The 27,266-nt window shown below is 46.1% G+C and overlaps 1 protein-coding gene across 1 annotated transcript in view; it reads left to right on the top strand.

Annotated features, from left to right (window-relative positions):
• LOC119167811 (vacuolar protein sorting-associated protein 4B-like) overlaps nt 1-27,266 on the top strand; it is a 103,621-nt gene that overhangs the window by 45,447 nt on the left and 30,908 nt on the right. The window contains exons 3-5 of the mRNA XM_075882343.1: nt 16,396-16,489; nt 20,087-20,277; nt 26,484-26,613. Coding sequence (XP_075738458.1) covers nt 16,396-16,489; nt 20,087-20,277; nt 26,484-26,613 — 415 coding nt within the window. The remainder of the gene's footprint in view (nt 1-16,395; nt 16,490-20,086; nt 20,278-26,483; nt 26,614-27,266) is intronic.

Below are 27,266 nucleotides of genomic sequence, written 5' to 3'. Positions count from 1 at the left end.
GCATCCGTCCATCCGTTCGTTGATAAGTCTTTGTTTGTCCATCCATCCGTCCCTGTGTCTCTTTGTCCATACGTCTGTGCACGCGTCTATGCGTCCGATCGCGTTCGAGAATGCAGATGGCGCGCGGGTAACACCGACGAGACGCGAGCCAAGGAAGCCGAGCGCAAGCGTCTTCAACGCGCCCGCCACTCTGCTTTGTTCATGCATCACCAACAATGCGCCCCAGGCGGCGATTATCAAAGAGGCTTGGGGAGGCATTCCTTCCGCGCGCACCCAGGCACAACCCACGCGGCAGGTAATTGTATGGATGGATGAATGGATATGGCTGTACCCTTTAGATCGGGCGGTGGCTAGCGCCACCAAGCTGTCATACTTCAGGAACCAAAAACTAGATTTATTTTTTTCCTTAAATAGTGAGGTTGAGGATTCGTACTTTGCAGCGAAGGGTTCAATTTTCACTCGTGCCTTCGCTTTAGCCACCAATCAGATAACCTTCTTCTAGTTAATTCTACCCGCTTAAAGTCTATTTTGCCCTCACTGTCTCTAAACCCCAGTGCTTTGAAAAACTCTGCGCCATAAGCCTGAACTACAGGGTGAAGCCCTTTACAGAACGTTATCAAAAGTTCGGCAGTTTCTTCTTCCTCTCCACACGCACTGCATACCGTGTCTACGCCTTCGTATCTGGCCCGATATGTCATTGTTCGCAATACTCCCGTCCTGGCCTCAAACAGTAGAGAACTACCCCGAGTATTATCATAGATCCTTTCCTTTGGCTATTTCCTGCTTAAAAGTTCGATAGACCTCTAGTGCGGACTTCTTAATCATGCAAATTCTCCACATATCGGTCTCAGCCTCCTTCACCTTCTTCTTAACGGATAATTCTTTTTGGTTTAGCCCCCTGCTGTTTTCCAAGTATTTACCAGTCAATTTTCTAGTTCGCTTCCACCATTTTGTATCGACATTATTCATGTACAAGTAACTGAATACCTTCCTTGCCCAACGCTCCTTCCCCATTTCTTTCAATCGCTTCTCAAATTTTATCTTGCTGCTAGTTTCCCTGTCCTCAAATGATGTCCATCCCTTATCGCATAGTACTCCCTGATTTTGTGTATTCCCGTGAGCTCTTAAGGCAAGCCTACCTATTCCACGTTGCTTAATTTCTAATCTTGCTTGAACTTCTGATCTCATGCACAAGACCACATTACCGAACGTCAGAACAGGAACCATGACCCGTTTCCATATTCCTCTCACAACATCATGCCTATTGTAATTCCACAGTGCCCTGTTTTTCATTACCGCTGCATTCCGGTTACCTTTAGTTGGCCCATTGTTTATCCATACGACCCCATTCTTTATCCATACGACCCCAAACGACCCCATTGTTTATCCATACGCCCAGATATTTGTAATTATCTGTTATCTCTAGCGTGACCCCCTGTATTCTAAGCTCACTACCTTCGTTGTCATTAAAAATTATGACTGCTGAATTTTCCTTACTGAATCTGAAATCTAACCTATCTCCCTCATTACCGCAGATGTTCACCAATGTCTGCAAATCTTCCTTGTTCTTGGCCATTAGCACTATATGATCTGCGTACATCAATGCTTGTAGTGCGTGTTCAATGAGTTTTCCTTGTTTGATGAAAGAGAGGTTGGAGCCCAGATCATTTCGCTCTAATTTGGCCTCTAATCCTTGTAGGTACATCATGAATAACAAGGATGATAGATGACACCCCTGCCTAAGCCCCCGTTTCACCTCTGTGGGCTTAGATACCTGTTTTTTCCACTTTATAACTACCTTGTTACTTTTGCAGATCTCCTTTAAAAATTAGTCACTACAACTTCCACGCCTGGTGTGTCCAGTCTTCCCCACAATTCCTCCTAAACCACGCTATCTTACGCTCCCTTGATATCAAAAAATGCTAGCCACAGGAGCCTGTGTTCCTATTGTGCTATTTCAATGCACTGCGTCAGTGAGAACAGATGGTCTTCCAAACTCCTGTGTTTCCGAAACCCATTATGCAGTTCCCCCGGGCCCCTCATCCGCTATCCATGCCTGCAGTCTTTTATTTATAATCTGCATCGCCAGCCTGTAGATTGCTGATGTCAATGTTATAGGACGGTAGTTGTTTATGTCAGCTTTGTCCCCTTTTCCTTTATAGATGATGCTCTTTCTACTAAGTTTCCATCCATCGGAAACTTCTTCATCGATTATTATTTTGCTCACTGCCTATCTCAAAGCCTGCTTAAACTTCGGACCTAATGTTTTTATCAGTCTAATTGGAATGCCATCTGGGCCTGTTGATGTATTACTAGGAACCCTTTTCTGAGCCCTTTCCCACTCTTGTTGTGGAAATGGAGCCATTGCACCACTTAATTCATCCTTGTCTATTGTGGCGCATAAAGCACTTCTGTGGTGAAACTTTTGTCACCCTTGTTCTTATATACTCAATAGCTTCGTCCCCTTCTAGCCTAGCACCTTGAGCTGTAGTTATAAACTTCTGCTCTAGGCTCGCCTCATTTCTTAGGGAGTTTAGATGGTTTCGAAATTTCGCAGCTGCCTTTCTATCTTTTTTATGTATTTCTGCCAGCCACTGGGCTCCCTTTGTTCTAATCTTTTCATTGATCAGAAGGGATGCATCCCTTCTACAGCTTAGAACGATTTCCTATTTTCTTTCAACATCACCTGTCGATTCACCGCGCTGCATGGCATGTCTGTGTTTTCTAGAGGCTTCCTGACGTTTTGCTATGGCTCTCTTAACTTCATTATACCACCAACTTTTGCGTTTGTGTCTTCTTTTTCGGGGTGACTTGTCACGTGCCTTAGCAAGCTCTAGCTCAAACAGTTTTATTATATTCGTGTATATTCACACTGTTTTATTATCCTGAGTGATCACTTTCTCAATTTGTTTAGTGGCTATTTCAATTTGCCTGTCTGAATAAAAATCTCCTTGTAGTTGCTCATCTTGTTTCCTTCCAACTTTCACTGCTCTTCCAAAACTTAGCTTCATACGTTTGTGATCACTACCCAGAGTTCAGGAGCCACCTTCATCTGTGTGCATTCGCCTGAGCTTATCATACATCCTATGTGACACCAGTGGGTAATCTGTCGTCGACTGCAGCCTTCCTACCTCCCATGTTATTTGCCCTTCACACTTCTCGGTACTGTTGCAAATAGTCAAATCCAGCCTTTCACACATATTCATGATCAATTTGCCTGTCGGATCGGTATACTGAATTATATCTTCTATGTGTGCATTCATATCTCCTAGTATAATTATCTCGCACGCTCCTCCTAACTCCTCAATGTCCTTTGATATAAACTCTACCATTGTCTAGTTTTCCTATCTGGCTTTTGCTCCCGCCCACAAGTACATGAAACCAAGGAGTGTCGTTTGTCCTGCCACTTTTCCTTTTATTTTAGCCATAAATGTTCGTTGCACTACTGCTTGACCCTTTGCCGTTCTGCACATTTATGTATGAAAGCCCCACTACCGCCACACTTTCTGCTGCCTTCTGTTCTATTACAATATTCCCGTGCATAGTGCTGATTGTTAGGAGGTTGTTCCATGTCCCTAAGATGTGCTTCTACAAAACCAAATACCAACGGCCTCTCCTCCTTTAGCTGTTCTTCTATCTCTTCACACTTCAGCCTGTTCCTACCGCCATGCATGTTAATATACCCTATGTCTAAAATGGCTCGGCGCTCGTGGCTACGTTTATTTTTGCCCCGGACTCTACCTATCTTAGATACTGGTGCCACTTTGGAATCGTATCTTTTTATACCACCTGTCAAAGAGCCTCCCTTTTTTGTTTTCCTCGTTAGTAGCTATCCTGCACCCTGAAGGGCCCGCTTGCCCCCCAAAAAAGCTACTGCGCGTCCTGCAAGTCGCCTACCCACCTCATGACCTAGCCGCCCATCAAAGTGAATTATGTCTTGTTGAAAACCACCCCACCTATGCACCTGTCTGTTTATTTGCACCACCTTAAAGCCTTTCTCTCGACTTAGCTGCCATATCTCTTGGTTTGCGTTGAAATCACTCTTTGCAGGTTGCTATCACGCACCGGTACCTCCGGTTTCGTGCATATCACTACCTGTACCTCAGGAGAAGTGGCACGCATGTCTTCGACGCCTTTCGCCAGTGTGGTTGCTAGTCCTGCTATATCTTCATTTAGGACATCGTTATAACCGCCTGAAATTATCACGAGGTTTCGTCTATCAGCTGTAGTTTTGAGTTTGGCGCTCACTTGCCTCATGACTGCTTCCAGCTTGCATCCTAGGAACGCCCCTACTGCAACCCTCTTGTCACCTCTTACCTTCTCTTTGATGGCTTCTGTGCATCGATTTAAATTCGAGTCCCCGGCAATGATCACATGCTGTGACTTTTCAGCTGGAGCGTCCAGCACCTTGGGGTTATTTGCTCCTGTGACGCCGGCTTCTTTGTCCCCTCCCAGCCCCACCACTTCTTCGCTGAAGCTGGGCCTTACGACAACTGAACCGGCTGAAACTGTTTTTTCCAAACTTGCTTGCTCTTTCTTCTCCGCACTTCTGGTTGCCGGTTCCGTACTGTTCCCTCCGTAGGCCGCTCCTCTGTTCACCTTGGCTAGTGCTTTCTCGGCGGACTTAGGCTTTTCTCCCATAGTTCTCGTTTTTTATTGCTCTGTCACCAACGCAGTCTCGAGCTCAGTGATTCTCATCAGCATGTCACTCTGGTTAACCATCATTTTCTACATTTTTTTCCTCGACCTCACATTGCCTACACTTCGTGTCAGCCTCTTCTCCTTCTGCTTCTACACTTGGGTCCACTTTAGAACCAACACCACGTCCTGAACACTTCACAGTCTTTTTAACCATGTCTTTCCGACGCCAATTGTTCTATGACTTGTCTCACCCGATAATTACAAAACTCGAGTCCTACCCTACGAAAAACAGAAAGTCTAAGCTCTACTACAAAAATTTGCGTGATTAATGTACGTGCACCTCCCCCACGGGGTGGCAAAAGAAAAAGAAAAACAACAAAAAAAACAAAAAATCAAACACACACACAAACTAATAAATACCTAGTGACTGACCCCCGAAAAAGCCGTACAATAAAATAAGTACAACACGGATTTTAACTGCTCCCCTATACTTATAACGACAGGCTCAAAACATGCAAAACAACTTATCTGCGCAGTCGATCGGGAGCGCTCAAAAAACACGTCCATCCACCGTGACAGTCCAAACCGAGTCTATTATAAGTTCCTGGTATACTCCATTACTATTGTTCTATTTCGACGTTTCGGCCTAGAGTCTGGCTTTCATCCTGATGAAGGCCAGACTCTAGGCCGAAACGTCGAAATAAACCACGTTGTGACCGCTCACGGAGGATCTACTGGACTATATGCAACGCTACGGCCACTTAACCACCATGGCTTGAGCCGAGAGATGTGTACGATTTCTTTTCCCCGACGGCGCTTGTCCGGAGATGCATCCAGCGGCTCGACAAGGTAGTTGACAGGGGATGTTTGGCGTACAACTCGATAAGGGCCATGGTACCTGGACGAAAGCTTGTGGGAGAGTCCTGGAGTAGTAGAAGGAATGCATAACCACACCAGTGAGTTCGGAGCAAAGCTCATATGCGTAGTTGACGCGTCGTGGCGATGTTTTTGGCGCGTCTGGTCATGTGACGTGAACGCACGAGCAATCTTCCGACATTCAGCGTGTGCTGCTGCTCGAGAAACAGTCATCTTTGAAGGGTCCGGTCGATAAGAAAGAATGGTATCCATTGTTGATGATGGCTCGCGTCCATAAAGAAGGAAGAAAGGCAAAAATCCAGTGGTGCTTTGCGTTGCAGTGTTGTAAGCATATGCCACAAAAGGGAGTATGCTATCCCAATTTGACTGGTCGGATGAAGCGTACTTGGCCAGCATATCCCCAAGTGTACGATTAAAACGCTCTGTCATCCCATTAGTTTGCGGGTGATAGGGTGTGGTAGTGCGGTGTATGATGCGACACTCGCTCAACAACGCTTCGATGGCATCAGAGAGAAAAACGCGGCCACGGTCACTTAGTAACTCCCGAGGTGCTCCATGCCTTAAAACCAGGTTTTGCAGTAAAAACACGCAACGTCTTTTGCGGTAGCAGAAGGTAACACAGCTGTTTCAGCGTACCGCGTTAGGTGGTCGACAGCGACAATGACCCAGCGGTTGCTACTCGAAGTATAGGGAAGCGGACCGTAAAGGTCGATTCCGACACAATCGAAAGCTCGTGCTGGACATGGCAACGGCTGCAAGAGACCTGTGGCATTTTGAGTGGGCATTTTGCGTCGCTGGCACGTAAGGCAAGACCTTACGTAACGACGAACGAAACGGTACATACCGCGCCAGTAGTACCGCAGCTGCAAGCGGGTGTATGTTTTTAACACACCAGCGTGGCCACATTGCGGATCATCGTGGAACGTGGCACAGATGTCAGAGCGCAGATGTCGGGGGATGACGAGCAACCACTTACGGCCGATCAAGCTGTAGTTTCGGTGGTAAAGCAGGTTATCCCGCATAGCGAAGTGTCCTGCTTGACGGCGAAGCGTCCTAGAAACTGGAGCGGGCGTCCGGTTTGAGAGAAAACTCAAAAGAGAAGAAATCCAAGCATCTTTGCGTTGCTCGGAAGGCATGTCCGAAATGCTGATGGCCAAGGCAGCACTAGTGGAGATAGGCAAGCCGACAGGCTCTGAAGCCAATGCCGAACGTGACAGGGCGTCGGCGTCGGAATGCTTCCGGCCAGAACGGTAGATAACACGGATATCAAACTCCTGTAACCGCAATGCCCAACGAGCGAGCCGACCATTAGGATCTTTTATTGAACATAACCAGCAAAGCGTATGGTGGTCTTTTACAATATCAAACGGACGTCCATATAAATAAGGCCGAAATTTTCCGATTGCCCAAATAATGGCGAGGCACTCCTTTTCAGTTACACTGTAATTCTTCTCGGCTACCTGAGGGTGCGGCTGGCATAGGCAACGACGTACTCGTCAAATCCCTCCTTGCGTTGGGCCAGTATGGCCCCTAGCCCGACATCACTAACGTCCGTATGAAGCTCCGTTGGAGCAGACGGATCGAAATGTCGGAGCATGGGAGGCGTGGTGAGGAGCCGTCGGAGTTCCTGAAATGCATCATCACACGCCTGTGACCACGCTGACAAATCAGAACTTCCGGCAAGAAGATTGGTCAAGGGGGCGATGATGGAAGCGAAATTGCGGACGTAGCGCCGGAAGTAAGAACATAGGCCGATGAAGCTTCGAAGCTCTTTGATGGTGGTTGGCTTTGGGAACGCCGCGACTGCATAAAGTTTCGTAGGGTCCGGAAGAATGCCGTCCTTAGAAACCACATGGCCGAGAATTACAAGCTTGCGAGCGCCGAAGTGGCATTTCTTCAAGTTAAGTTGAAGTCTCGCCATGGAAACGCACGTAAGAACTTGCTCGAGGCGGCTAAGGTGGGTCGCAAAGTCGCTTGAAAATACCACAATGTCATCCAAATAACAGAGGTACGTTTTTCATTTCAGACCTCGCAAGACGGTATCCATCATTCTTTCGAAAGTGGCAGGCGCATTGCAGAGGCCGAAGGGCATAACGGTGAATTAATATAGTCCATCCGGTGTTACAAAGGCTGTCTTCGGGCGGTCACCCCCTGCCATGGGCACCTGCCAGTAGCCAGAGCGTAAATCTAACGAAGAAAAGAACTCTGCTCCTTGTAGGCAGTCCAAAGCATCATCGATGCGTGGCAGAGGGTATACGTCTTTGCGCGTTATCTTGTTGAGTCGGCGGTAGTCAACGCAGAACCGGATGGATCCGTCTTTTTTCTTGACGAGAACAACCGGTGAAGCCCAGGGACTTTTGGAGGGCTCGATGATGCCACGTTTCAACTTGTCGTCCACTTGTTCGTCGATGACACGGCGTTCAGAAGATGACACACGGTACGGACGCTGCCTTAGTGGGGCTTGTTGACCGGTGTCAATACGGTGAACGACCGCAGAGGTTCGTCTTAAGCCTGACTGGTCACGATCGAATGAAGAACGAAAGCGGAGAAGAACATTTATAATTTCTTCGCGCTGAGTTGGTGCGAGCTCAGAGTCGATGGCATCCGAGAATACGTCCAGAGCATCATTAGGCGCGTTGGTACTAGGAGTGACAGCACAAATTGGGAGCGAAACCGCAGAATCGGGTATAGTAGCCGGAAGAATGCACTCGTTAGGTTCGTAGCTTCCCAGGCATTCTCCACGTAGTAGGGATGACGGGCTGTCCGAGGGATTGCACACATAAATGGCAGCGTGACCATTGCGAAAAATGACGACGGCAAACGGAAGCATGATATTTCGATGGCACGCAGATGGGACCGATGGCATAAACAACACAGGCGATTTCGGAGGGGAGGCTCACGACACCGAGACAACAACAGCTGAGAAAGGCGCAATGTCAACGTCAGAAGCAGCAAACACTCTACACGAAGCACCATCGTCGGGGTCATAACACGGCACAGATAACGCGAGTTCAGAACGAGCACATTCGACGAAAGCAGAATTTGACGAAAGTCCCACCCAAGGATAACGTCATGCGAATAATGGAATAAAACTACAATTGTGACGACGTACATCACACCTTGAATGACGACTTGTGCAGTGCACAAAGCTGAATGCTGAATATGATGGCATGTAGCTGTCTGCAAAGATAGGTCGGTAAGTTGTGTGGTCACTTTCTTCAACTTTCGGCACAGTTTCTCGCTAATTACAGATACGGCAGCTCCTGTGTCAACAAGTCCGTGCACCTTAATGCCATCCATGTAGAGTTAGATTTTGTTTGGGGGACAGCAGTTAGGTCTTGAAATTTTCGCTGCCAACGCAGTTCTTGCCTCCGGAACTGCGCCCGTCAGTTTTCCCCTCGCGGTGGGCTGTTGCGACGTAACATCGGAGAAATAGATCGACGACGAGGAGAAGGTGAACGGCTTGCGCCGGATGGTCGGCAACCGGGACGTACGTCTAGAGGTGGATCGGCAGGAATGGGATATCGCGGCTGAGTGGCCATGGTGGGCATGTAATGTGAGGCCCCTGCAATGTCGTCAGAACGGAAGCTGCGACGACGGCAGTGACGAGCTACATGGCCTGGGATGCCACATGAAAAACATATCGGCCAATTATCCGGAGTGCGCCATTGGCTGCCGATAGGGCACTGTTCGCTGAATAAGGTACCGTAAATGGTCGTGCAGGCGGCGGCGTCATATAAACGTTCTGACCTGTTTCATATATAGCCGGAGACGGGACGGTCAGCGAGCGGGAAGGTGGCGTCGACGAATAAACGTGGCGAGTAGCTTTGTAGATGGCCGGAGACGCTGGCGCACGTGGCCGAGCAACTACGGCTGCATACGTTAGTGGTGCGGTAACAGTTGGTGGAGCCTGAGCTGGCAGCAATGCTTCGGCAACTTGCGATTGAATGACCTGGCAAAGCGAAGGCGACAAGGGTGCCATCGGCTCGGTAGTTCTTGTGATTATAGATAGCTGCCGGGCGACCTCCTCGCATATGAATTGCTTTATGACTGGCATCAACGCAGAGTGGTCGGCGGTGTCATGGCGATAGTCGAGGGATGAGATGTCCTCGGTGTCTTGAGCAGCGCAACGTGTAAAAGCGCGCTGCCTACGCAGCTCATCATAGCTTTGGCAGAGCTGGATCACCTCGGTGACCGTCTGGGGACTCTTCGCAGCCAGCATTTGGAATGCACCGTGATTCCTTTCATGATGTTCTTGATTTTGCCTGCCTCGTCCAGAGTCGAATCAACGAGCTTGCAGAGAAATAGCACATCTTCGATGTAGCTCGTGAAAGTTTCATCTGCTCTCTGTACTCTGCCCCGCAAGCGCTGAGCAGCACGAAGGCGGCGGACAGCAGGACGGCCAAAGACTTCCGCGAGGGTTTTCGCCAATTCCGACCAGGTACTGAAATCACTTTGATGATTTCTGTACCATAGTTTTGCCACGTCGGTCAGGTAAAAACTCACATTTGTGAGCTTATCGGCTGCGTCCCACTTATTGACGGCGCTCACCAGTACATACTCGGCAATCAAGTTGTCCACATCTTGGTCCTCTGTGCCAGCAAATATGGGGGGGGGGTGGGGGGTCGCGCTGCCGGAGAGCGCCAGCGCAGAAGACAGGCACAGGTGCGAGATCTGGAGAAGCAGCATGAGATGGCCCCGGATCAGTCATTGTAGGAGGTCGTTGGAGTGTGCGGCTGCGAAGTTCCAGGGTGAGGACCAGATTTACCCCGCACCTCCACCACTTGAAACGGGTTGTTGAACGAGCAGGAGTTGACTCAGCGAAGGAGAGCTTTATTTAGCGCAAGGGCTAACTGAACGCAAGCCTGCGATCACCGCAAGTCTTCTTCCTTTTGTATCCTCGAGCTCCATGCCCACTGCCCTCGTTACAACATATATATATATATATATATATATATATATATATATATATATATATATTAATATATAGCACGTTTTTCTGCGTCTTTGACACATTAACTATGGAGGAATTTATTAGACCGAATTGTAATGCAAATGTGAAGAAAATAAAAGTAGATGAAAAGATGACGTGCCGTGGGCAGGAATCGCTCCTGCCCACGGGAATTTATCTTTTCACCCACTTTTTCTTTCTTCACACTTGCATTACTATTCGGTCTAGTAACTTCCCCTATACTTTCCTTGGCATCATTGTATGTTAGATCTCAATATTATTAGACGTAGTGGCGAAAGAAGCGCACCGGCTCTGTAGTAAAAACGGAAGCGAGAAAGCATGACGTACGTTGAAACACTTTAAACAACCACATACGTTTTAGCTTCTGGGCCAGCCTTCGTGAGTGTGACAATATATATATATTGTAATGATATTAAATAGTGGGGCTCAGGCAAGGGCGCAGGCAGGGTTACGGAAGCCGAGGAAGACGAAGCAGAATAAGAACAGCCGGCCTGCAGCAAAGGCGTTGTCTCTTATTTCTCGTCGTTACAATGGCGCAGTCGACGAAGAAAACGGCTTACGTCTCGGTTTCGTCATCCACAACGCCCGCCGACGTGCAGCCGCGGTAAGCGTCGCTTGAGGACGGCGTCAAGCCCTCCTCGGCAGCTGTTTACTGACACCACCGTTCGGGGACGGCGTCAAGGCCTCCTCGGCGGCTCCAGCACCCGTTACCGGTACCAGTTCACCATAAGGAACACCGTCACGCTTCTTCGCTGATGGAACCCGCAAGGCGTCCGTCGCGGCCAGCATCGATCCCAGTACCGACGGATGGCGTCCAGGCCTCCGTTGTGGTTCCGGGAAACTTGTCCTGGGACGCGACACGTCGCGGCAACCATGCGCACGGGCCTCTCTCACCTAGGGATGGCGTACATGCCTCCTCCATACCTGGCAACCTGTCGGCGCTTCAAGCACCCACCGTGTACGGCGTCGAGGCCTACCCGGCGGCGCAAGACCGCTTCATCTACGCCACAGTACCAGGTCACAACTCATCACATGGGTTCCGCTTGCCTGGGAACGTCGTTGACGCTTCCAGCGCCCTGGAACCCATGTCCACGATTCCTACCACAGCTGGATTTCCAAGGGACGCCGTCCACGCGTCCTTGGTCAGCAATTGTACCACCTCGAGTACCGCAGTCACTGTATCCTCCGCAGAGGCGGGCCTTGGCTCTTCGTGCGGATCGCACGACAGCGCAGCGGAGCTGCAGCATACCATCGCGCAACTCCGCGTCACGACCAACGCCCTCATAGCGTCGAGCTCCCAGCTACGTCCTGCCATCTTGCCAACATTGTGCGCACTCAATGCCATGTTGGCTGCGGCCGCCTCACAAAACTTCGAGGTAAGCTCGCCCGAGAACCGTCGCAATCTCGGACGTTCTCTCACGGAGGTATCAGAGCAAGTGAACTGCTTGGCGTGGGCACATTTCGGAGTTTTGCCCGCAGTCCCGCCATCGCCGATTTCCTTCGAGCTACCGGAGTTTCGCGGCTTCCAGGACGATGCCAAGGAATGGGTGGCAACCGTCAACGCTGTCGGAGATCACGCAGCGTGGACGGACCAAAAGAAGTGGGGCATGGCCATAGACCGCCTTCGGAATGCTGCCGCGGCTTGGCATCGATACGAAGGCGTGCGGCAGACGTCCTGGGTGGACTGGAGTGACAAGCTCATAGCTGCTTTTGGACGGAGTCACCATCACCTCTCCACGACCACCCAGTCTTACGCGACCGCTACCGAGAATAGATCCCAGAAGGAGACCACCCTCGCGGCTTCAGCTGTATTTTGCAGCTTCCCGACAGCCAATTTAACCACCTACCCTGGGACGAACAACCCTACAGTGCTGACCCTCACTTCGAAGCGACATCTCCTGATATCACGTCAGTCTGTGGCCGAGTGTGCGGACGTCTGCCACACGCTAAGCGCCGCTTCCTTCAAAGTCACTGTCAGCAAAGACCTACCAGAGAAGGTAATACTTCCGGTTAGTGACAGGTCATCTGACAATGAAGGCTCTACTGCACGTGAAACTATAGGAATAAGCAGCTTGAGCATGAGTCCGACAAAGGCAGTGCTGCAAGAGCACGCGTTGCCTCTCAAGCTGCAACCTGAACTCGGCTCTCAGATGACTACAAAGACACCCCGACGCCCCTTGCCACACCGCAAGCAACGCAGGCGTCGACGCTCAGTGCAGCAGGTGACGGTGCAGCGTGGACTATTTCCAGCATTTGTAACACGACTGCGACAGGATGCTCAAACCGACGAGATTAAACCAACGCGGCCACTTTGCAGGAGTCTGTATCTCCTGCTAGCGGCATCTTGTCCAAGTCAACAGCGTTGGCCCCATCGTGGACGACGCCTGCACCGACCATCACGTCACAGCCAGTGTCGTCCTCCGGAATCTCCTTCAACAAACTTCCATGTGAAATATCAGCTTGGCCGAGCCCGGCCACCCCGGAATAGTCAATGCCGCCCACCGGAGACATTGTCGGTAGCCCACGAGGCTCGCAGTCGGGGCCGAGTGTAATGATATTAAATAGTGGGGCTCAGGCAAGGGCGCAGGCAGGGTTACGGAAGCCGAGGAAGACGAAGCAGAATAAGAACAGCCGGCCTGCAGCAAAGGCGTTGTCTCTTATTTCTCGTCGTTACAATATATATATAGCATCGAACGCGTAATTCGAACGTCGTAGGTTCGATTCCTGCTCACAGTTGGTAATTTTTTCATCCACTTTTCTTTCTTCTTATTTACATTCCATTGGTTTTAACAACTTCCCCTGTACATTCCTTGGCATTACTGTCTGTTATATCTCATTAATATTGTGTTAAAACACGGAAAAACGAGCCCTTAGGTATACACTTCTTTCCCTTATATATATATATATATATATATATATATATATATATATATATATATATATATATATATATATATATATATATATATATATATATATATGTGTGTGTGTGGCATGTCATCTGTAATCTTCAACGTAATGCGGAAATTGTTATGTTAGCTCTTGCTGTTGTATTGCACCTATAATGTACCCTTTTAAATGTGAAGCATTTCTTAGCGAAGTTCGGCGAATTTGAGCGTATCTATCTGCCTGGCGCTCACGCTTGGGTTCTCTCGTGGTCACCCCTTATTTTGTTTTTCATCTATAATAAATCACTTTCAGCATTGTAAGTAACTGAATAAATAAAAATTAAATAAATAAAGATTGTAACTACGAAAACCTACCGCGCACTCAAATTTTTCTGTCACGTGTTGGGTTGACACGGTGCGTTTTGATTAAATGACTTAATGCCCTCTCCTTTTTTTATTTCCTCCGTGGCCTAAAGTAGAGTTTTCAAGTGTCGTATGTCGCTGTAGGCAGAACGGACCAAACGCAACGAGGTTGATGCATGTTTGGAGCACTGTGGAAGCTGCAGGGCTTGTTTTCCAATAGGTGAGGCAAACACCCCTCAAGACGCATTCATTCCCGTGGCGTCGTCTGCTCCTCCGCTGTTTGGTGTCGGCTCGTCTACCTTGTCAATACCTGCTCAGTGCAGCTATTCTAAAGCGCCAAAAGCACTACTTGTATTATATTCGCAGCGCAGAAAAGAAAACACACCAACACAAGTAAGGAATGCATACCCATGATGACCATGGCTCACCACTGTTTTTTGTTCCTTATTTCTGGTTTACAATTAGTCAATAAATCTCAACTTCATTGACAAAACATAAGCAACGCTTACAAGCTAGCTGAACCATTAGTGTAACGCCAACAATTCAGAAGCACACATGACACTTTTATTTTAGAGCAAGAACGGAATATGATGAACATGAAGCCATTCAACGACTTAGAAACGTGTAGTACGGACACACGTACCTCTGCGTCACGAAGAAAATGAATGTCTATGTCCGCTTGACAAACGGCATGCTCCCGTCTTTTTCTTCGGTTTTTCTTAAGTAAACGAGAACACTCACAACTTCGGTCCCCTTCCCGCGACAATTCGCCATGCAGCATAACCGATAGCATTTCCAGCTATAGAGATTAGGTATATTCATTGCACAAAGCTCATCAAATATTTACGCCACAGTTCATGGACACAGGAAAAAAAAACAGCCGAGTTACCAACAAGCACACCAGCCCGCCACAAAAGAAGGGAAAAGGTTCATTGGGCTTGGCAATCCATGTCTGTTGATCGACGAGAGCAAGCGTAAGCACTTCTGTGCAGCGAAACACACTGTTCTAAACAGCCTGACGTCAGAGCCTACGATAGACAAAACGAGCAGGCGTAAAATTATTTAGGTGGCATTGGTTTGGCACTTTCTTGTTGTAGCCGATGTTCTTTTATTGTCCTGATTAAATAGCCGATTCGCCTATGTAACTGCAGCTGTAGTCTGCGCGTAGCCCCCTATAGACAACACCGGGGCATCGCTTGCTGTCTAAGCTGTTCTTCGCGTTCACAAGCTGATTCCTAAGTTTATTTGATGGCATGTGCGCAACGAGATTGTCATGTCTTGAAAAACTACGGCTCAGTGTTTCGCGGAGCCCAGTAACACGTGGGACGCAGGCACGCCTTCAAAACGACCTGCCCTGGGATGGAATGGAAGACACGGTCTCCGACATTCCTAATAAAATTCTTCGGGTGCCCGTTCGGCATGATTTCTCGGTGTACTGTTCGGAACTGTTCTCTCATTGCATCGTCCCTTGAGCAAATATGTGCTCTCTGCGTCACTAGACAAGAAACAACGGATTGCTTGGGGCAGGCTGAGTGGCACGAATTGATATTCAGGTAGTGTTCGGTATGCGTTTCTTTCCTGTGCACAGCAGAGAAAAGGCTAGTCACGGTACGGCTCACCTGGGCATCGAGGAAAGGAAACCTGCTGTCGAATTGATATTCAATAGTGAACTGTGTGGCAGGTTCTATAGAGATGAAAAGACGCAGGAGCCATAGAGCATTTCTTTTTGACAATGCAGAACCATTCGTCAACGTAGTGAGCGAATGCCTAAAGCTTTTGTATAGGGTTTGACCATTCAACGACTCCTCTTTACTGGACTCTCATACTGTGACGCCTGGTTTTCCTTTCATGTTCTAAAACGTCTTATTTCTCATATTACCGCCATTTCTCTCTCGATATGAAGCCAGCTTAAGCCAGTTTCTAAAGGAGTTCGAAGCACTGGCTAGGTTCTGTAGTAAAATACTGTGCTGGCATACAAGGTTACGGAGTTCTAATCCTATTGTGTCCTCAGTTACCTATGTAACATTCTTTTCGCTTTCGTGCGGTAGTGGTTACGAACACCGGCGGCAGTGCACGCGACCCTAGTTGGGATCTTAGGCTCATAACAGCTTTCACTGTAAAAAAAAACGCTACACAAGCATTGCAGTTTACAGGATTTTTCAAAGTACCAATCTTTATGAGAATCATTGTAGTGTTTAGACAGCCTCCCTGGATCCGAAAGCGGCATTCATTGGCGGAGAATATCCACGGAAGCATGGAGCTTATAGCCACGTCGAGTCTATCTCTCAAAAGGTGGTCCTAAATCACGTGGTGGATAACGTGGCCGCCCCGACCGACATTTGATCAGGCGAAGTTCGGGTCAGCGTTCAAGTGGTTACACTAGCTCACCTTGGCAGGTCATACTTTTCTACCCAAATACATTGCTCAAACGTGCCATGTAGTAACCATGAGGGAAGTCATCCTGGCAATGACATGGGCAAAAAGAAAGTAAAGGAACCATTGCTAAATACCGGGCTACTTTAGCTCCAATATCATTTCTCATGTATGCGTCTGACAAAGTTCCTTCATATCCCAACACAGAATTGTGATTTTAAAGAAAGTATACAGTAGATTTGGGAAGTCTCTTAGTGTCCGGCTGTTATTCTTTTACCGCAGTGAGATGATCTGTCACTTGGAGGGCGTGCTCGTGCTCGGCAAGTCATCTTTCGGGCCCTGCAGTGACACCGGGCTGGTAGAGCTTGTCCCCAAGGTAAGCTGTCGCATTATTAAATGTGGTTTAACGTCGCAGAATCATCACGTCACTGTGAGAAACGCCATAAAAGAAGCCTCCGGAAATTTCAACCATCTAGGGCTTTTTAAATGCTCTAAATGCACGCTCAGGGCCCTGAAGCATTTTTGCCTTCATAGAGAATGCAGTAGCCATGGCCTTAATTCACAATGTTGCATTAATCACTTCTCTTACTTTGTTCAATACAAACAGTGTGCGAGCAGTGAAAAAATTATGCCATCATTTTCGCTTGGATGAAAAAGTTCATTTTGAATATACCAGCTATGAATCCTTTTCCACTTACGCAGTTCTCCATGCTGTATGTGACGTTTAGCCCACCAAGTTATAAACCAAATATTTAAAGGCAAATATGTTATGTGTTTTCAAGTCATTTACGAGCTTTGTTAAAACAGGTTATTTGGGCAATAAGATTGTGCATAGATCTATACAGGTTGTTCAAAATTATTCTTTACGGTTTTCAGAAAAGTGGCTACTAGCACACTCGAGAAAAACATCTTTGCAACTTCGCTTTGTATTCAGGAAACACAATTTGAGTCAATCACTAGTGATTTTAGCCATGCAATTAACGTAATGCACTACTTTGTGAGTGCAGCAAGCGGGCACGTTTGTATTGTAAAGTTAGAGACACTCGCATTTGTACACAAGCATACAGTTAAAAGAATTCTCGTAGCTTGTCAGTGCTCCGAGATATCGTGCGCAGAAGTTTATTCGCAGTTTGCAAGATTATGCATGCAGTACAGTGAGATCTGGAGCAAAGCTTCTCCTGATTGATGGATATGTGTGGTTTAATGTCCCAAAACCAGTATATTAATATGAGAGACGCTGTAGTGAAGGGTTCTGGAAATTTTGATCACCTGGGGTTCTTGAACGTGCACCCAAATCTGAGCACACGGGCCTACAACATTTCCGCCTCCATCGGAAATGTAGACGCCGCAGCCGGGGTTCAATCCCGTGACCTGCGGGTCAGAAGCCGAGTATACCTTAGCCACTAGACCACCGCGGCGGGGCGCAAAACTTCTACTGCTTTGGCGATGTTCTGTATGTTACGCCGAATAATTCCCAATGCGAGGCGTGAAAATTTCCTATTTCAGGCATTTTTTTCAGCACACGCTGACGGAATTTTCAGCTTGTTACCCTGCACATTAGTTCTAATTTGTGTGGGCCACGTCACACACGAACGCCATGTAAACGCATGTCTGGGGCGGGTTTGCGACTAATGAAATCAGACTAACGCCTCTGCTCCTTCAAAACAAAAGCATAATTTTCTTAACTCATGTGCTTTATGTACATCGCAAATAGTGTGCTTGGAGTCCACACAAGAAACAAACTAGAAGGCGTTTCGCATAAATACCAAACTAATCTGAAGGCCTATGCTTGCGTGTTGCCTGTGCCAGAAGCAATTGCAGAAGGCGAAGGCGCACACTAACTGCTATAAAGTGGCCCTGATTAGTAAACTTAACCATCCTCAAAATTTCCTGCATCATTGGAAAGATTCCTTGTTTACCTTTATCCAAAATTCTCTCTGAAAAGCAAGCACCACGTTCTCTATGTGATGCGGCAGTTACGTGTGGCGTTTAATCTAACAATGGGTCGAAAGCGTAGACAAACATGACAGCATTTACTCAATTAGGCGCATTGCGCCTAACAACTTGGCCTTGCTTCGGTAATCATGCAAAGCCCAATTATAAATGGAAGCGTGATAACCCGGGGTACAGGCATCGTAAATTTCTTCTAAGTGCACCTGTGTAGAAACGAAACGGCCTCAGATTTACAATGCAAAGATTAATGCTTTCTGCGTTGACATAAAGTTTTATTATTTATTGATAGTTATGTGGGCGTCTGACTTTGATACTTATTCTGTTTTTATCCCCCTGCACATATATAGGTATTTGCAAAGGTGAATTTAAAGTTCTTCGCGGTGCCTAATTTTGGCATAGGGCATACTTCGAGAATAAAGTATTTTTCCGACTGTTACTAAGCATGTTGTTCTAAATTTAACATCTTTATAAATCTTTGTCATTCACACTGCGTTGTAATTTTTAAGTAGTTACTAACATTAGCTTAAAGACATTTGCGCTGTCTCAGTTTACACAATTAACACAGTTTGGGTTATTTAAAGAGAATTTCTTTTAATTTAGTGTTGTACTTTAGCGAATAACAGAGCCTGTTTACAAAGGCTGTTATAACAAGATAATTTTACTTGCCAGACAATGCTATACGTGTAACAAAAAGTTTCTACTATTTACCATGTTTCCCTATGTACCCCTGGAAAATGCAGAAATTATATATAAATACTTATGAACACACTTCTCAGTAAGGGCAAAGCAGTAACTCATTTCGTTACCAAAATCTTTACCATAAGGGACACTGCACTGTGCCGATGAATACTCACCTCCGATCTTTTTCTTTTTAAGTATCAAAAGACGCACTAAACATCGCCCACGGCATATCAGTGTGTGAACAGCACTGTAACAAAAGATTGAGTGAAATGAACGTGTTTTGTTTCTTAATAATGATCTTCATCCAGCCTGCTTGCGCTTCCTTTCTCGAAAGCTCGTAGCTGGGCACTTTCCTACGGAGAAAACTATAACACACTGATAACACAACACCTATCTGATTCGTGACCTGAGAGTGCGATAGTGCAAAAAAAAAGGGACACAAGATAGACGATGATAATTGTTTTCAGACAAAAACATGTGCTTTTTTCTCATGCGTGTTTTTAGAGTGAGTTCTGATTATTAAAAATCAAGGTTTGAATCAAGATTAGAAGTTTTAGGGATATAAAGCAGGCAACTTTATTTTTCATTGTTATTTCGGCTTAACCAAAGCACTGACTTTCAGGAATGCACTACCTCATATCAATTCAATTTACAGTAAATTATCGCTTATGAACGTTGGTTTAACGAATATTTCAGAACAACAAGCTTTTAGAAAATGTCTGGTTGTTTTCCTATGCATTCTATGCAAAAATGTATCACTTAAATGACCTTCAGAATACCGAATTTTTCAGTTGCACTAACTTCATCCGGGCATGTGGGCTCATTTTTGAGATGAATGCAACAAATTTTTGCGTTCTGCAGCATGGGCCTTGCCGATGCGTGCTGCCTTATAAGTGCCTATTCATAAACGGCAGTGCTATATCTATTGCGCATGCAGTGGTACCGAGATAAAGCTGTTTTGCGAGAGACTAAAACGAGCAGCACTAGGTTGATAATTGCTGCACAGAACTATCATATCTGAAACTTGTTTTCAGTCTTCATCACGAACCGGAAGAATGAGAATGCAGAAATGTAGTTGTAATGGCTGAGGTAGATTCAAATTCTGCATGTTTAGTGGATGCTAATGGATACATCAGAAACTTGCGAGACCTCATGTCACAGCACCTAGCTGTGCCATGCTAGGTTGTCAAAGTTTGCGAAGCCCTCTACTACAGTGTCTTACATTCATGTAGCGGTTTTAGGACAGTAAGCCCCAACAAATATATTATTATTATGAAGACAAATGAATGACCATGCTACTTATTGCTACAATATCATACATGCACTTTACCTTACCCAGGTGCTACGTTTAGCAGGTCTCGTGGCCACCCGTTCAGAGCACCGTTCCCGGTCGCCCGAGCGACGTCCTGTTCGCAAGGTGCTTCTGTACGGGCCTTCTGTGACCGGCAAGACATGCTTGGCTAGCACCATCGTAGCACGACATAGCAACGCCACAGTATACTACGTCTCCATGCCCATGTTGCTCAACAGGCGAGTGTTCTCGCGCTTTCTAAGAAAGGCAAGTTATTCAGCAATGTTATGCGAACGTAGTAACAGTTTATGTGGTTATAGTAACAGTTTAAGAAATGCAAGTTTAATCGATGGTATGGTGGCACAGTTGAGTGACCGCTATGACGTATGCGTTTCCTATGGTGTCGGAACAACGGCCTGTTGCTGTGCAATTAAAAAAAAAGGTTCAGGTCAGTCGTAGAAACCGTTATAAGTTATCCCAATTTGTGCCGTGTGATTGCTCATACGACGATCCGCGATTCCAAACATTGTATGTGAACGCAACAACAAACGTTAATGAGTGCCTTAATTTATTTAATGAAATATCGCAATACGTGCAAACTCATAGATGTTTGATTATGTTAGGCGACTTAACTGTGTTTTGTGCTCGGAGGATCACGCGCGTGAGGGAAGGTGAGAAGATAAGAGCGTATAGCGTTTCTGAAAAAGACAATAGGAAAATCTCACGTTGAGGATAATTCATACTATACGACTGGTGGACAGTATCGGCATTAAGCACATTTTCAGGGCATTAGCCATGCAATGTGAGATAGAGCTTATGTGTCTCAAGAAATCGTCACACTGTGTAACGACTACAATGAGCTGAACATCAGATTCAGTGATCATTCTTTGGTTGTTTTGCACTAGGAAAAAAGATCACCAAAAAAGCAAAAATGAAATGGGAGACGTGGAAATTAAGCTTGAGGCTCTGAAAGGATGACAAATTTATAAAATTGGTGACAAAAATTGGTAAAACAAAGCAAAACTGTCAAAGAGGATGGAATGAGCGCTGGAGAGGCTTCGAAAAAACCGTAAAATTGATCGCCTTAGAAACAGCTGTAGAAATAAGTTCAAGGAGCGTAAAGAAAAAATTAGCATATCCCACCTACAGTGGGAATCAATGATATGAGAAGTACGAATGAGAAATGTTGATATGTCACTTTAAAATCAACACAACGTTGTGAGGTGGAGGTACATAATGCCGTACATGACTTCCGTGTTATGATTATCATCTTTGGATATGTCGTTGACTTTCGCCAAGTATTCACGTCACGTGATACCATACTTATTATATGTTGATCTAGCGAAGCGGTTGAGAGCACGCTATGAGCGTGGTATGTTGTCATGTTCTTACATGCCATTCATGTCAGGATTATCATGTTTGCACCAGTTATATATATCGTCATCCATTCACGTCACGTAAAGCCAAATTTGGTATATGTGGAGATAGCGAAACGGGCGCGAGCACACCATGAAGGACCCAATATACTCCAATATGACGTTGACGCGCGCGCGCACGCTGGGAACTGGGACGCTACGTTTGTGAAACGTGAGCACTCTATCGTCTGACGCCAGGAGCGATCAGCGTCCGTCTGCGCGGCGCAACGGCAACCAGCGTGAAATGCGACATGCTTCATTTCGCGCCGACGCGTTACCCAGACAACACTGCGTCTCCCTCTTTTCATGACGGAAGGACGCCGGATGTTCTGAAACGAGCATGCGTCAAAGCAACGCAGTGCGGCGCGCGCCTGCGAGTGCATGGCAGGACCGGCGCCTGGCGGGGCAACGCCAGCGTCACGCGACGAAATGAACGCCGGCGAGCACGCGCACCGCGTCATGTCGAAATATATTGGTGCCTTTACTGCGGCATGTAGTCGTCTTCTCACACGACACACACCTCATGATTATCATGTTTGCACCAGTCACATACCTTCGTAATCCATTGGCGTCACCTAATACCTGATTTGGCATCATTGAACCTAGCGAAACGGCCGCGAGCGCATCATCAGTGTGGCATATAGTCACGTTGGTACATGACAAGCAGGTCATGATGTTTTTGGTTGGGTTTGTCGCGTGTGTTCGCCATGAAATCATGCTATACCATACTAGTTTCGCAACATGCCATGTGAACGAAACCACCGCAAGAACTGCAGGATCAAGAAATGTAAATTATGACATTCATGACATACTTCTCGTGATTTTATATGTGGGGTTTAACGTCCCAAAACCGCCATATGCTTATGAGAGACGCTGTAGTGGAGGGCTCCGGAAATTACGACCACCTGGGGTTCTTTAACGTGCACCCAAATCTGAGCACACGGGCCTACAACATTTCCGCCAGCATCGAGAATGCAGCCGCCGCAGCCGGGATTCGAGCCCGCGACCTGCGGGTCAGCAGCCGAGTATCTTAGCCACTAGACCACCGCGGCGAGGTTACTTCTCGTGATTTTCATGTGATTACTATTCAAATATCTTCTTCAATCATCCGTATTATGCTATGGCAAGTTGGGCATCGATACCATTATCGAAACGGCCAGGAGAGCTAAAAGTCATAGATAGATAGATAGATAGATAGATAGATAGATAGATAGATAGATAGATAGATAGATAGATAGATAGATAGATAGATAGATAGATAGATAGATAGATAGATAGATAGATAGATAGATAGATAGATAGATAGATAGATAGATAGATAGATAGACAGATAGATAGATAGATAGATAGATAGATAGATAGATAGATAGATAGATAGATAGATAGATAGATAGATAGATAGATAGATAGATAGATAGATAGATAGATAGATAGATAGATAGATAGATATGTGTCATGTAGCGTAATTCAGCTGTATAAATACCTTTTATGTACTGGTCCCTTATGAAAATGACTGTTGATTTTCCATTTTGGGCTGTGATCGAATGATTCACGCTATTGATCATCAATAGTTCCGCAATACTCATTGAATTGGTTCAATACTTCGTCGACAATATTTCTCTTGAGCATTTTTCAATAAAAACGTCGTTGACCCACTTTTATTAAAATGCCATTCAGGAAGTATTTCGTAAACAAAATTTCTGTTGAGCACCTAACAATAGAAATTCTATTGTGTCTTTTCTATCGAAAAATTATGGACGAAATACTTCCTAAACAGTAATTCTGTTGTGCACTTTGGATTACAATTTTTATTGTCTCAGTTCTGTCAAGAAACCATGGACGAAATATTTTGCAAGCATTATTTCATAAGAAAAATTGAGACGCGCGCCCTCTCATGTTCTCTTGCGCGGGCGCTTGATGGAGGGGGGAAAAAGAAAAAGAAAACAGAGGCGAGAGCCGCGGAAGCTGAGAAGTTTCGTGTTCGTGGCGCGGCCGCTCTAAAGTGCATGCGTGGTTATACTGAATCACTGGCCTATATGTTGATGCTCGTGTTCTACAAAACAAATTGAAGTAATGATTTTAGGAAAGCATGGCAAAAAAGAAACAAACGGAAGGCTGCGAGACAGAGAAAGATCAAAATTGAAAATCGGTTTGTTGATTCTTGAATAATGGTTGCATAATTTCATGATGAACATCACCTGTACAGAAGTCAGGTGTAGAAGTCAGCAGGAGAGCGTTTGCCAGCGACATTTGCTCACTCTTTTGAATATTAAGTACAGTTCTCATGCCCCAGCATAGATTTACAACAGTGAATCACAACCAAGACAACCAGTGTACTGCCGTGGAGATAATGTACCAGCTATAAAAATTACCATTTTCTAAAGAGCAACTGCTAGCAGTAACAATAAAGATTTTGAGGTTCGTTCTGCACCATTTCTGGACCCTGACGGCACGCGGACGTTCGCGAAAGAGAAGTGCAGAAGAATAATTTATTTGGAGGGAGCCCTATCTGTCCACCGCTAATTTGTGTATGTCATACTTGAACTTGTGCGCTTTTCGGCATTCACTTGAACAGCGGTGTTATGCTGAATAAAGGTAAGAGTTGCCACTTCCCATAAATAAGACCAGTTAAAGACTGAAAGTTAGTAAAAACCACCCTATATCGCAAAATATTGCACATAAATTCTAATTGCGGAAGTAAGTAATTGTCGAAATCCCAAAAAGACGCTGCTGCCCCATGCAGCATGCTGCTCACAGCAGTTCGCGCGTACGAAATGCAAATGTTAGAGTAGGCAGGCTAAAATACCCATGCTACGTTTACGTGCGTAAGTGCATTGTCTTCAAACAGCTAATAATAGGCTGATGTCGCTGACACGCGTGTACCTCGCGACTCAAATAAGTGATATTGCTTCCAGCACACGCACGTGCGAAAAACATAGGTGGGTTTCTACAGCCGAACACAGCATCGTCGCTCTGGTATCCGCGAATTTCGGTGAGCGAAACACCCGCAGTTCACGGGGAAGGACTAAAACGATGGACGATCACACGTTAATCGTTCTTGCAGAAGGGCGAAGGGCCCACCACGAACCGAAGTCGAAGCCGAAAGCGCTCACCGGTGGTGTCTCGAGTTCATGGAACCCTACATACTATTTATTCGCTAATCAAATACATGCGCAAACAAACACATATGGCTCAAAAAAGTTCAAAAGTTCCGCCGACTGTTTGCCAAGAGCCTTTTGGTAGATATATACCCGAAAAAAGTCTCGCCTTCATGCGGCGGCGCTGTAATACAAGATCCTTTTTTCAAAGTCCTTTGGAGAACATCCCAGAAAAAGACTACATCCCAGCAGTCTGCCTCTTGATGCCCACGGCGTCAGATTTCTACCAGTATCAAAAGAATAAGGAATACCTCTCGGCCTAGTTATGTTACTGGGCCAGCACAATATATGGCAATCTAGAATTGCGGCGTGCCATGCTGATGTTAATGCATGTCTGGTTAGGCAATACTTCTTTCCATCTGTCTGTTCATTCGTGGAATCACAAAAGGTTCAACGAGAGGTGCCCGAATGGCTTCATCAAATAGAAATCCTTCGACAGATGAATAAATTTTAGAAAGCCTGTTAAGCTTGACTCTTTTTACCTGTTTTCTTTTGTTCATGGTTGTCCTTTATTTGATGTACATTTATTTGCGAATGTTGTATGTACACAGGTAATAAAAAAGGTGCTGCGGTATAATGGGTAAGACATCTGTTTCACGTGCATGAGGTCCCGAGTTCGATTGCAGTTCTGGGGTGGTCTGCAGATGTAGGTGACTGCAATACTATTCGTTTCCCAATTACCTATGGGAATATTATCTGCTGCATTATTGGTGAAAAACAGTTTTTGAGTGCGCAAAATGTTTTTTTTTCGCATTGATTAACCAATGCTGGCTTTCAATTAAACGTCATTGGCCAATTTTCAATATTTGTCAACAATTGTCTTTGTGGTATTTCAATTGATCCACAACATATTTTCCATCGCCATTTTATTTTCTCTCAATGATGAATCTATCCAGTTCATTGATGGCTTTAAATTGAAAATAATAGGCCAATTTTCAATACTGGTCAATAATTTCCTCACCGGTATTTTAATAGAACCATCATGTTTTTTCGGTCCCATCTGATGGCATTGCTCAATAACATCTCTTTGTTTTTTCAATAAGAATTTGTGTAAGGGATTGGATTGTTCGTGCTCAAAGTTCTAGCTCATAAATGTTGGTAAGAAAAAGCCTCTTTTGAATACTGCCACTAAACGCAATGTTAATTCGAAAAGCAACACCTCCTAGAAAAAATATTCCTGGAACTTCACTCTTTTTCCCACAGGGAGATCCCTGCCACGCGTTTTGACCAGGCGCCTTGCGAGAGCGCTCGCCTCCGTACCGCCTGGTAACGCGATAACCCCAGCGCACCCAATGGCGTTTCCCGGAGCAGCCGGTCCACCGGAGAGCAGACCGCGCTGCGTTAAAGCACGTTGAAACCTACCTGCAGCTTTGTAAAATAATTACCTATTAAAACAAACCAAACAGTGACAAGAAGCCCCGTAAGGCAACTCACGAGTTGCACTTATTCAGGCACATAAGCGCAGCGGCGTTCTTTTTTTATTCGTGTTTTTTCCGGAGGTGGGGGGGGGGAGTATTTGCGTGATCGCACGACAAAACTTTTATATTGGTCTGAACCACGTCTCAGCAAAGGGTAATGAAGTCAACGTCACTGATCGCCGAGTTGACGTCACTGCGCGTATAAGGAGGTTGGTCACGCGCAGGGAAAACGCGCGAGCTTTTCATACGCTTTTTGGAGCCTGTTGACTGGCACTTTAAGGGCACGCCGTGGGCGCATAGGAAATTCGAAAATGTTTCATGCACTAAGTGTTCGAAGCACGCACTGGGAACAGGATGTCGCTATCGCATTGAACTTCTGAAGGTGAAGTTTTAGGGTCCTTTAATTCTTTGTTCAATGGCCGTGGCGGTGCTGATGCACGCGTACACTTCACAGGTGTCGCCTCCGGGGCGATGCCGTGCTGATTCACTCGCTGTTCGACGATGCCTTGCGGCGATCTCCCTGCGTGCTTTGCTTCGACGATCTGGACGCACTGTGCAGTCTCCCGAAGTCACCCAGGGATCAGGTGGGTTTCCACTTGCCCGTATCAACAGCTTTTAAGTATTACTGCTACATACAAACGATTCTCATCAGTTGAGAGCGGGTGCAAATGACGTGCCATTCGAGAAAACAGCAAAGGCCAATATAGCTGGTCTGCGTGGCGTTACGCGCTAAAGATGACGAATGTGTAATCTTAAACATTCTCCGGACAATCGCATATTTATACTGCATGTCTCAGTGTCCCTTATTAGGTTGACGAAAAATTTACTGCCTTGTATCAATAGTAAAAATAGCCTGCGCTGGGGCATAAAAAAGCCACTCTCATTTAATAATTCGTTAACCCACACAGTATTCTCGCAAATTAAAAAAAATATTGCAAGGACCAAACCTTTTCCCCTCGCGTATCTTGACCAGACGTGTTTTCCGGGGCTTGACACCCTATTGAAAACAAGTATATTGTAGGAATGGTGGAGTCCACCATCTATCATTTTGGTAGATTGTGATTCAGGAAATAGTCGTGGCACATGGTTTATGGTGCCACAAGTTTTATGGTGGCACATGGTGGATGCTGGAGTGCCAGCAATGCTAGAGTGTGAAACGGTGTCAGAACCACTGTGACAAGCTGCTACTAAAATTGAAAAAATAATTGAATATGATGCGATGTAGAAAAAAGCGCCC

This window comes from Rhipicephalus microplus, unplaced genomic scaffold (assembly GCF_043290135.1).
Source record: "Rhipicephalus microplus isolate Deutch F79 unplaced genomic scaffold, USDA_Rmic scaffold_12, whole genome shotgun sequence".
In the NCBI taxonomy this organism is placed as follows: Eukaryota; Metazoa; Arthropoda; class Arachnida; order Ixodida; family Ixodidae; genus Rhipicephalus; species Rhipicephalus microplus.
This window is presented reverse-complemented; position numbering and strand designations above follow the sequence as displayed.